The 12,786-nt window shown below is 25.7% G+C and overlaps 1 protein-coding gene across 20 annotated transcripts in view; it reads right to left on the bottom strand.

Annotated features, from left to right (window-relative positions):
• Positions 1 to 12,786, bottom strand: part of LOC409711 (kazrin) — a 162,383-nt gene that overhangs the window by 147,908 nt on the left and 1,689 nt on the right. For 6 of the 20 annotated variants that reach the window (XR_003306017.1, XR_003306018.1, XM_016916336.2 and 3 more), the window contains exon 1: positions 261 to 422. Coding sequence is in view for 16 of the 20 variants with exons in the window: in XM_016916336.2 (XP_016771825.2) it covers positions 261 to 354 (94 nt within the window). In the remaining 4 variants the exon portion in view is untranslated. Of the gene's footprint in view, positions 1 to 260; positions 424 to 3,060; positions 3,200 to 12,786 lie in introns of those variants that run through there. The other 14 variants (XM_016916332.2, XM_016916335.2, XM_016916334.2 and 11 more) reach the window with 9 other exon arrangements.

Genomic DNA, 12,786 nt, shown 5'->3' with positions numbered 1-12,786 from the left:
CGTAAAAATTATTTTGAGGCGAAATATCTTATTATTCTCGAATCATTTCAGGAACACTGTAAGAAGTTGAATGAAAAACATTCGTTCAAAATAAAATAACATCACTGAGAACAGATATTAATTTTTTCTTTTTTTAGAATAATTCCAACACGCATCCCTTAAAAATGTTTTGATCGTGGAATCCTCGATATGCCGACACAAGTAGCGCGGCATAAAAAAAAAAAAAAAAAAAAAATGGGACAAACGGATGACACACTCACCGAGGCCGAGCAGATTGTAGCAAAGGCGACACAATAGCCATCGACACCACAGGAAAACCCTCGGTCTGCCGCGTTTCGACGCGACCACGGTCATTGTTTCGCGCTCGCGTTGTTTTTTACTCGGGGATAGTTCCGCCTTAAAGTGTATCCTATGCCTGATCCACGCATAGAAGAACTGAACGTACTGAAATGGCCCACATATTAAACAGCGGCATATTGCCTGGCCTGATGCATAATGTTGAACCATTGGGAGAGAGCGGTGTAAAAGAGGAAAGGAGGAAGAGCGTGTGTGCACGAGGCGGAGGAACAGGGATGGAAGAACGAAGGAACGAGCCCGTATGATTCCCCTACTTGCGAACGAATGAATGACGCCATTCGTTAAATTGCGACTAAGATCCGGATGTGTCGAATATCGAGTGTTTGTCAAGGCTTTGGGAAACACGTTGGAATATTTCACCCCCTCGTTGTTCACGGATAAGGCAAAAGTCTCGTTAAGTGTCGCGACGATTCCGTTACGAAAGTCTCCATGCGAAAATACGTGGATGGACATGTTTCATAGAAGGATTTCGAGAGATGTGATAGATTGAAGTAAATTTTTGTTACAAGGTGACGTATTTTCTTAAATTTCTAGTTGGTAAAACTTTTAAATGGCAATTATATATTTTAAATTAATGAATGGTTAGTATTTTATAGAAATTTAGAGTATCTCATTAAAATAGAAGAAAATAATATTTCGAATTAATTTAATTTAAAGAATGCTGCGCCAACAGGAAATAGCAACATGGAACACACACAGAATGGAAAAAAAGACCAGAGGAAAACATCGCGTGACTTGTCATTATAAGTTTATGACGCGGTTATTCTCTTTGGGAGCATGCACTTTATAGAACGTATTATCGTACTATAATATCCTTGTCTCTCGAAAAGCAAAAGAAAAAAAATTCATAAGAATCCTGCGCGTGTTGAAGAAAGAACTGGCAAAAATTTCGCGGCCTCCATTCGAGAAATAGAAAGCAATACAGTCTCACTTACGATCGTTTTTATTTGAATTGGAAATAATTTTCTGTTGAAGAAAAATTCTCCGATTTATAGATCGTTCTTAATTTCTTTCTTAGAGATTAATGCTGTTACAAGAGAAACGTCATTATACGGTATATAACGAGAATTATAATTTTTGTTTTCTCTGGTACATATATTTGTAGGATAAATGATACAATTTTTTTTTTAATGAAATTTTTGAAGAAATAATAAATGATAAATTATGGTTAAAAAAGAAAATGATTCTAATTGTAATATAAAAGGAATTCAATCTATAAGTAAAATTTTTAAAACTTTTAAAAATAAGTAAGATATTCTTAAGTAAGTTAAATTTTCAAAAATAATATATAATTGATAAGTCCATGAAGTTTTGTAAAAAATTAAATGAAGAGTATTGCGATATTTTTTTGACTTGAAACTATGTATTTAATTTCAAATAAAGATATTTTTTAACGACATAATTGACAGCATATTAATATTGAATATTAATCCTTTGAAATTTATACAAATAATATTTTTGAATTTCATATTCACATAATTATTTTTCGAATAAAATAGAAATTTTAGAAAATAATTTTTAGCACAAAGATATTTTACATTTTTTCCAATATATAAGGAAGATTTCTTCATTTCTTGAAGACTCAATCGATTATTCTATTGTAAAAAGCATTTACAATCTATTTCTCATCTTCGTTTGAAAGCAATAAACGAAAAGTTTGGTTCAAAACTTGGATGAAAAAATCGATATTTAATAAGAATATTTTTAATATCAATTTCAATGCTATTTCAGATATATAATGATTATGACTAGATGGCTAATGCGTGTTTGAAACACGATATTACCGGAAGACATTTTATGCCAGATCGAACAAGTAATACTAGACTTGTGGTCTCACCGCGGATCTAAGGAAAAATTCTAAGTCAAAGATTGATTGATCCTTGTTCAGTTTTCACTAATGCAGAATCGTTAATTTCAAGCGAAAAATTAAAACAATTTTTTCGTCGATCTTGAAACAATATTTCTAATATTTCTTTCCATCTACAAAAATATTTTATTTTCTTTCTTTTTAAAAAATTAAAATTTTTATTTTTTTTATATTAGATATTAATTATATAATTAATATTATCCTCATAATTTTAATATATTTTTCGAAATTATTTAACCCTTTTAAGACAGATATTTCTTTTTAACAACGAATATTACGATAGTATGAAAAAGAATTTTAATATACAAGTAAATAACCGAATTTCAAAAGTGGCCAATTTAAACATTTTTTAAATTTTCTTAACTTCAAGAATTTATTTTGAAAACATGTTAATGTAAATTTTCACGAATCACGTTAAATTATAAACTTATTCATAATCTGTACAAGAATTATATTTCTAATATTTTTAGCATGCAGATTAACAACTTAAAACTAAATTTGAGATGGATATTAAATAATAAAATTTAAATAATTTATTTTCATGAATTAATAATTCAATAATTTATAATAATTAAAAAAAAAAAAGAATTAAATTTTAAGTCAAATTTTCAAAACTAAAAACCTATTAAATTATTATCTTAGAATGTGTTAGAAAAATTTTCTGATCCTTAAAAAAAAAACTCATTTTGTTATTCTGTTAATCTCAAAAGGGTTAAAATTACCGGGCATTATAATTATATTTTTCCGGTTCCAATTGCATCAAATCATATTGTTAGTGAAATATTAAGATATCTGACATTATTAGACAGATGATACAACGTCCTTAAGATACTTACCTAGTTATTATTTCGCAGAGAACAAAAATGTGGTGATTACTTCAGATGATTTCTACACGTTGCGATGAGTTCACAACCGCGAAATAAGACACTCTGGTACACAACTACACTGCCCACCGACTTCAGAAGTGGTTTCTTCCTGGATAAAAATGCATTGTTAGTACAAAGTGTATCAGAATTCATCTTCGATATTATACAAAAATATTGGAAAGATTTAAGAAACGACAATGTTTTACGAATCTTTTATTTAATATTAATATTTTTTTATTAAATATTGCGTATGAAAGAGTCGATTAAGTATAATTTTTGAAAAATTATAATTAATTAATAAAAAATAAATAATTTAAATAATTAATTTTGATAAAATTGATTTGCTTTCTATGTAACTCTTATTGACATTTTTGAGAATAAAATTATCATAAGTTTTATTTCATCTTTTTTTATTTCTTTATTTTATTATTTTATGTTATATTCTTAACACAATACGAATAATTACATTTCTATTCTAATAAAAGTCAATATTAATATTAATATTATAAATTATAATTTCTTAAAATTAACGAAATACTTTATCAAATTATCTAACATTTCTCGATAATATTTATATCTTTCGTGGAAAATATGAAAAACAAATTCTATTTATTCAAAATACAATAGTATAATTTTCTATTCCATCTTATTAATCTTCCACTACAATCAATTTATTTACAACGATCATTAGCTTTCAAATTTAAAAATTATCATCAATTAATTAAACTCTTCCTCCTCCAGCGAGCGAGAAAAAAAAATTCTGCTCATGAAGAGTCAACGAAATTAAAAAAAAAAAAAAACACTCGAGGACCACTCGAGGGAACGATCGCTCCAATTTTTTTCCTTCCCAGGTGAAGCAATTTAACCGTACACGTTACAAACGAGGAAGGGTCGTTGCACTATTAACTCGGTACGCCTTAGTTTTGTCTAGATACTCGGCTTCTTGACCCTACTTTGCATCACGTGCCAACCGGGATCGGGTACCATTTATCCACTCCAACCGGTTGCCGATGCTGTAATTCAAACCGCTTCGAGGGTTGCCATTGTTAGAGAACAGAGACATCAGTGTTGCCTTTGAAGTTGGCGTAAATAATAAACGTTTTACTAGGAACTAAAAATACTCTTTGTCTATCACCAGAGATGGAGATTCTCTCTGTATAATTTATACGTTCTACGATTGGCCGAACGATCGGAAATTATCGTGGAGATACAAACTCGAGGAGTAATTACACGATCACCTATTTATAAGTGGTGCAAGAAATATGGGCGGGAGATTGGTTTAAATGTCAATTAGTAGTACCGATTGATTCAATAACAAACAATTATTGTTAGGGTCTGTTATGCTGGCAACGCTCTACTTATCGGTAGGGAATGGATTCTGATTCTAATCCTGATTTAAGTCTTTTTAAGTTTTTATATATTCTCAACGGGTTTTGAAGAAATTGTATATATGCGTTTAATATATTCGAATAGGATTGAATCTAGAAGCGAAAACAAATATAAAAGTTAAATACGAGTTGGTTGAAGTTTATATATTATTTTAGTTATAAAATAGAGAATAAAGGATTTAAACTTAATTGTAATTTGTATATTTTGATCTCTAAAATTGACTCTCCAAAAAGTAAATATTTTAATATCCTCATAAATAAATAATTTTGTTTTTTATAGTTTATGTTTTAATGCTTTTTATTTTAGAATGCTATATTATTATTATGCATAGTTATATTTTTATTAAAATCCTTTTTATGTTATAACAGTATTAAATAGTATTAATACTTCATTTTATATGAATTTGTTAAAGAATAAGCAATATAATCAGATTGTTAATTTATTGCAATGATAATATAAAAAAAATTATAATTATAAGATAAGTTAAATTCCAGTTTAAAATTTAAAATATTTATGTTCAATTTTCCTATAATAACACATCGTATTAAAATTAAATTAAAAATATTTGAAAAGACATTTAAATAATAATCTCGAATAAATATAATATTTTTAAAATTATTATAGAAAAAACTCCAAGTATTTTATTATATTAGAAATGCATTGTAAAAAATTAGCCTAATCTTTTTAATTCTTCCTAATTTAATTAATAAAGAGTTCATGTTCATATGAAAGAATTTCACAATTTTAAACTTAACTCTAAAATATATAATAATGTATCATATATTACAAATGATAGATAAGAAAACATAATAGGCAAACTATTAAAATTTAGTTCATATAAAACAAGTTACACTATGCATTATTTATCTGCAAAAATTAATTTACAAGTTAAACAAATCATTCTATAGAACCAATACAATATTTTCATATATATTGTTCATTTAATTATTCAAAACACATGTATTACGTGTATTATTTTATGTATGGATAAAATTGATCCATTAAGTAAATTTTCGAAACTTGCAACTACTTGCATTTCAAAATTGAAAACGAAAACTTGACACCCAAAATATTTAAATGCCTACACAAACAAGCACAACGAACAAATTACTACATCTCACTTAAATGAATCGTTTGTATCATAGAATTTATAACTTTAACGTGTCAAACTTGATCCTATTCCCATCAGAACTTTTGAGAAAAGATTTTCTATCTCAGACTACACAAGACTATACGTACGAAAGTCTAAATGCACCTGAGAATTATACCTTACATATTTTCCTGCATTTAACGACTCTTTTTCTTTTTTTTTTTTTTTTTTTTTTATCAAAACACGTGGGAAAAGGGGATGAAAGATCGGGTGGCATTTATCCGTTCTATCCATTCGCAACGTCGTAATTCAAGCCTCAGTGTGGAGGGTAACCATTGTCAACAGAGAAAGATATCAGTGACAGTGAGTTTAGGTACTTAATAGTGAGCCTATCAAAAGGGCGAAGCCATTCCGAGCCATACGGTGATACGTATTGTCCGTAAACGTGCCTTTTGTACTCCAATTGAACTACGAATGGATCATCTGCGTCAAGGTACGGCACATTCCAGACCTTCCCTTTTGTTTACCACGGATAAGGACGAGCAGGAAAAGATGGATATATGTATATAGATACAAATTCTCGACTTTTTGCATGCTTGTTTCCTATATTGGTACAGATAGATGATGAACACTAATACAAACATTGCCTAATTTATTTTTTTTTTTTTTTTTTGGTTTTCTTCATCTCTTTGAATTCTTGATTCTTTGGTTCGAATAACGATGTTTTTGAAATTATAATAAAAATTAAATAATTAAAGATTAATATTGAAATGTTTTGTTGATCAATTTGTTGAGTTATTTAAGGAGATATATAATATAATTTAACGAGATTTATAATATTTATTACAGAGATGTAGCCTTTGTGCAGAATTTTCAATGAGAATCAATGAAATACAAGTTTAATCCATTCTTTGTCACACTATTGGTTATTTAATTTTGATAATAAAAAGATTTCAATTTCTGTATTGTTTTTTAACTTTTATACAATTTTAAATATTGACAAATATTCTTATATGAACCTATTCATATTTCTATTAAATATAAAAACTGAAAACTCTGAAAATGAATAAAAAAGATAATTAGAATATTATTAATCTTTCAAACGAAGAAAAATCCTATAAGTATATCTTGAATACTTTATAGATTATAAATCTAGATCAGTGGATCAACAACACATTTAATTTACGTTAAATTATATTAAATTTGTGTTACATTTCAATTTCTCTTTATTTTATACAAAAATAAATAAAAATATATTTTTCAATCTAATTGAAATTTGTTTTAATAATAGATATTGTAAAAATTGGAAAAAATCACTAAATTGAATATTTACTTCAATTATTTTTCATTCACTACTGCAAATTTTAACTGCAGTAAAGTTCATGAATGAAAATTAAATATAAAAATTTAAAGTATAATAAAATTTTATTATATATATATCCTCTCCTTTATTTATTTGAGAAACCTGATCAATAAATACAAAACTAATAGTATATAATGTTATGATTAACATTATATCATAACAGATAGCAAAGAATCCTATTTTTAATATTTCTAATTAAAAAAATAATACGAAAACATTAAAAAATATGAAGATGAAAAAAAAATGAATAAAATAAATATAAATGTATTGACAAACTTATAATCATAATGTTTCTTATGTTAAAAATATATTATTTAATATCTGAAAACACATGATATTCATAAATTGAAATATGCCAATTGTTTTGATTTTTAATGAATTTTTTTGAAATATGAAATAAGTTATTGTTTTATTATCTGAATTCTCATATCTCCCTATTAATATGAAAGATTCTACTGTATTGATATTCGTTTCGTAACAAGTTAGATATTGGTTCTTCCTTATTTTCTTTCTCTCTTTCTTTTCATTTTTTTTTTTTGTTTTTTTTATTTGAAAGAAAGAAAAATGAATATCTCAATTTTTCAAATTGACTATAACAAATGAAAATATTTTACGTAACAATTTGTATTTTTTTTTTTTTAGCACGCAACGCAAGAGAATTATTTTCTTTTTCACTTTTAATTTGAAAAAAAAATTTTTGAAAAAAAAATAAAATGAATCAGTAATATTTTCCAAATTGAAAATGAAAATATTTTTCATAACAATTCATAACAATTCATAATATTTTTTTTATTCGAAATACGAGAGAATCATTTTCTTTTTCTATTTCTTTTTTCTTTTTTTTTTTTTAAAGATAGAATGAAAAATGTCAGTAATATTTTCTAAACTGCGATATTTTCTGAAATGAAAATGTTCTTCGTGTGCTTTATTTTCCTACATACATCATGGAGTATTTTTCATTCGAATAAAATAGAATAAGCGAGAATAGTATTTTTGAAAATAGAAAATTGAAAATATTCTTCGATAATAATTTGATAACTTTATCGGAATTTATTTTCGTTTTAATGTGCAAACACAAGGAAATCATTTTTCACTTTCTCTTTCGTTCGAATAAAACAAAACGTACGATTAATATTTTATAAACTAATACAATTGAAATCATTTTCCATAGCAAATATTTTTTGTCTTTTCAATAAAAGAAAATCTTTATTCAAATAAAATAAAATGAACAAGTGATACCTTTCAATTCTCTCTTTCTGTTTTAAATTTAAAAATATTTATTTTTCGAGGTGTATATAAATAAAAGTATAACTTTTTGAAATTATAAAAACAATAAAAATTAACTTTTGCAATTATAAATATTGAAAGATTTATTTAAATATCTATATTCGACGCAAAGAGGGTGTAAAAAGAATTATTTGACGCAAATTACTTGGGGAAAATTTAATTTCAAGAAAAAGTGAATAGATACCAAATCTCTAAGTGAAATTTAATATTCAGTTGTAGACACAAGTCTACTGTGGTAAGAACGTATAAAAATACACATGATACGAAATCGTGCGTTTTCAGGCCGCACATTCTGACCTCTCTAAATATAATTCTCATCGATAAAAGTGAATTTTAACTCACTTGAAATTAATTTCGATAAATAATGTAACATGACTGTACAACATAAATTGAATAAAATGGAAACATCTTTCACGATGACTCGAATAAAAATAAAAAAAAGTGACTCGTCCTGTAACAAAATCTCGAATTGAATGGGTACAGTACTGAAAGTATCGACAATATTTTTTCAAACAATATATTCTGAGATGGAAAATAAACTTGAAATCAAAATGATTTGATGCAAATTTAATGGAAGAGGAATCAAATCATGAATAAATTTATTACTTATTTGATTTTTCCCTTTTCTCAAATAAAATTATTTATTTGTAGTTCCTTTTTAAATATTACATATTTAATCAAAATAATTTGTCATTACTTATTAATATATTAGATAAATAATCTTATAAAAATGATCAAATTCATAAATGCATAACATTTACAATTTTAAAACAATTTATCAATTGCAAAATCTAAATATAGTAGAAAAAATATAATAATATCATTCAATTTTCATTCACATTTTATTTTCAAATCGCTAAAATATAACTGTTAAATAAAATAATAAATGATAATCAAAAATATATTTTGAGTTGTTCTATTATTTTGTTGATAATTATGAAATACTTTATACTTTTGATCAACAGTATAAAGCAAACATAAATGTAATGGCATTAACCCATTAAACTCTAACTCAAAAGACATTTCACCAGATATACCAATTTGATGTCTTACTACTCTCTTTTCTCATTCCCTTCAATTTACTTCATACAGAGTGTTAAAATTTTACACACTCGTATAACAGTAATAAAGATACAACTATAAAAAGAATGTTTCGGCTTTATTTATTTTTCTTTTTTTTTTTTACACACTCGCATAAAGGTAATAAAAATACAACCGTGTATAAAAGAAAATTTTTCCCTCATTCTTTTCCATTTTTTGCGCAACACTTTTCTCTATACGCAATTACATTAAACGAGTCATAAAATAACAAAAAAAGGAAAAGAAAAAAAAAATAGAAATCTATCGTGCCCATCGTACTCGTGATAACGAAATTAGTCGATTACCAGCAATTTGACGGTCTGTTATCGTTAACTTGTTACCTTTATTTCTTTTCCACGTGCAAAGGCATGGCTTACACACTCGCCGTAACGCAAGCTTTTCAAGTCGTAATGCACGTTTTTTTGTCACGGCACATAAACGAAGATTAGATTTAGCCTCTGTCTTTCCGCAAAAACAAGGTCGACGCAAAAACAAAAGTACATATACAAAGACAAGAAACAGCCTAACTGGTTCAAATAACAATGCCTCTTGAATAAGTATTACTTTGTTCAGAACAAAGTTCAGAACCGGAAACATTATTTTATATGTTCTATAAAGTTTCAATGACTATATTATTCTATGTATATGCATCTATAGTATACAAAATTATCTATATCCTGTACAGAATAGTATACATATATATATATATATATATATATATATATATATATAATTATTTTTCCATATAATATATTCGCAAGATATTTTTATAAAAAAAGAAATTTTATTAATAATACTATAATCTATTATTGTAATATTATTAATAAATTTTACAAATAGATATACATTGAATAAATTAGCACAAAGTTGTACACAATAGTTATAATTTTATAATTTTCATACTGCATAAATCGATTAACTGGGAAAAGATTGTTCATTTGATTAAAATCTTTACAAGGAATTATTTTCAAATTAAAAGTTATATTACACGAGTTACAAGTTACAAAATTACAAAGTTATAAAGTTAGTCAAAGTTCTAATGTATTCTCTCACGTAATAGCAACAACTTTGATAAGGAAACAAGTGAAATTCTACAAGTGGATAACTTGCAATAATAATAACTTACAAGTCAGCTGATTGTTTTGTTTGGTATTATCACGAAACGATTGCTGAATTGATTAATCCCTTTCCCTTAATTATCGATTTTTTTTACTTTCAGCAACCATTAATACTTAACTTCTTATAAAAATTATTCGTTTTCCAAGATTTGAGGGAACGTTTTGTTATAATTTTATAGTCTGTAAAGTTTTAATGAATATTTATGGAATCTTTTCTTACAACAGACAGTTTAAAATTTATATATTCGATAATATTATAATTAATTATTAATTATTATGTAATTGGGTAATAAAAATATGTCTTTGAATCCTAGATAAAAGTTCTATCATTTTTCTTTAAAAATATATGCTGAAAATATTTATTGAAACTTTAAAATTGGTAAATTATGATAAATTATAATTAGAATTATGCATTTCTGCACAACTTTTATGTTCAATTAAAATTAATTCAATTCTCATTCTCTTGAGAAGCTTTCTCTTCAGATTATTAATCTGAATATTATTCTGATTAGATATCTGAATTAGAAATCTGAGTAATCATCACGAGAACCGAAAATAAACAATTAATTGAAAAAAAGATTTTCTACACTCCAAACTCATCATTTTCATTTTGATCAAACAAGTTGACGTTTCTTTAAAAAATTAAAAGCATTAATTTATCAAATAACGTATACAAAAATTTTTGAAAAAAATTGCAATTGATCAGAATCGTGAAGAAAATAATAAAAATCGCTTTTTACAATTTTTTTATCTAAGTCTATAATCATAAGTTAAATAATTTTGTAAATGTATCAATTATATATCAATTATATACATGCTTGAAATTTTATCAAAATCGACAGATGCAGAGACAGGCAAAAAAAAAGAGAATGATAATTGAATGACTTGTAATTGTTGATTCAAATCATTCAAAACTATTAAAAATCTTTCAAAATCTTAATCATTGTGTATCTCTTTCTTCCCGAATGCGTGGAATAAAAATCATCATCAAGCAATATCTAATATCCTCCGGAAAAAGAATCGTTATCATCAAATTTCTCTCATCGGAGGAAAGCTGTCACTGGTTTAGAATAGAAAGAACTTTGATCGTGTATATAACGTATGGTGTTGCACGAGAGCAATCGAGAGATGAGGACGCAGATTCTTGGGAAAGTTTATAGTGATCATGGTTAAAGATATTAAGGTCGAGCGTAAAGCAACGATGTAACTTTCCCTCGAAACCTTATATTCTCATATGGCATGAAAGCCGATCAATATCCTCAAAATAGAACGAATGAGCACACGCTTCATGTCGCGCAAATAGAAAGAGAAAGAGAGAAAGAAAGAGAAAGGGAGTGGAAAAGCAAAATTTTCCGAGCCTCTGTTCATCTAATATCGACAGAACTCCATTACGAGGAGGGCGAGAGTCAGGAATACATGAATGGCAATAAGGGTGCAGTGCAAATTGGTATTTCGAAAATGTATCAGAAATACGCGGTTTTCTTAAAAATTCAATGATCTCTGTTTTTCTTCTCCATTTTTTTTTTTTATTATTATTATTTCAATCGTGTCAATATATCATACGAATTATATGTGAATTATATTATATTATATATTTTATTAATTTATTAATTATATATATTATATTATATATTTTATATCAGTTCTATGTAAAATAAAGGAAAATAAAGAGAAATGATGCATTTCTTTCCGTTACTTTTCGTCATATTAAACTTTTAAATTAGATTACTAGCTACGTGAAAGAATGAAGAAAAAAGATTGTATTAACTCATAAACTTGATTCAATTTGGATCGTTTTCGAATCAAACAATTTGTATTGTCAAACAAGTTTTTTTAGAATTATTTTTTTGAAGAAAAAATTCATTTATATTTAAGCTTTTTTTAAAGATAAAAAGAAAAATTTATTATATTGTGTTAACTCAGAGATTTTATATTTAAATGATTTTATTCGAGTCATTTTCAAAATATGTATTTCTAAAAAATTTTATATTTATTTCTGAAGTTTATATTTTTTAAGTTTAAGAAGAATATGAACGATTAAATCGTTATTAGTGTTTAAATTTTTCTCAAAGATGAAGGAAGAATGTTAAATTTTAAATTAAATAAATTAAAAAATGTTTATGTACTTGAATGAATTTTCATTGATCATTCAAATGTATTAAAAATATTCATTATTAATTTAAATTTTTCTTAAAAAGCAATAAAAGAAAATTATGTGTTATACGAAAATTTTATTATCTTTTTAAGTTATCTCTTTTCTCTTCATTCAAGTTATTTTTAATCGAATTATATTCTTTTAAATTTGAAAAGAATACTATTTTAGTTTCAATTTTATGCTGTAATTTTTCCTAAAATGTTAAAAATTTTTA

This window comes from Apis mellifera, linkage group LG14 (assembly GCF_003254395.2).
Source record: "Apis mellifera strain DH4 linkage group LG14, Amel_HAv3.1, whole genome shotgun sequence".
NCBI classification, from domain to species: Eukaryota; Metazoa; Arthropoda; class Insecta; order Hymenoptera; family Apidae; genus Apis; species Apis mellifera.
Note: the sequence above shows the minus strand (reverse complement) of the source record. Positions and strands in the feature narration are given on the sequence as shown.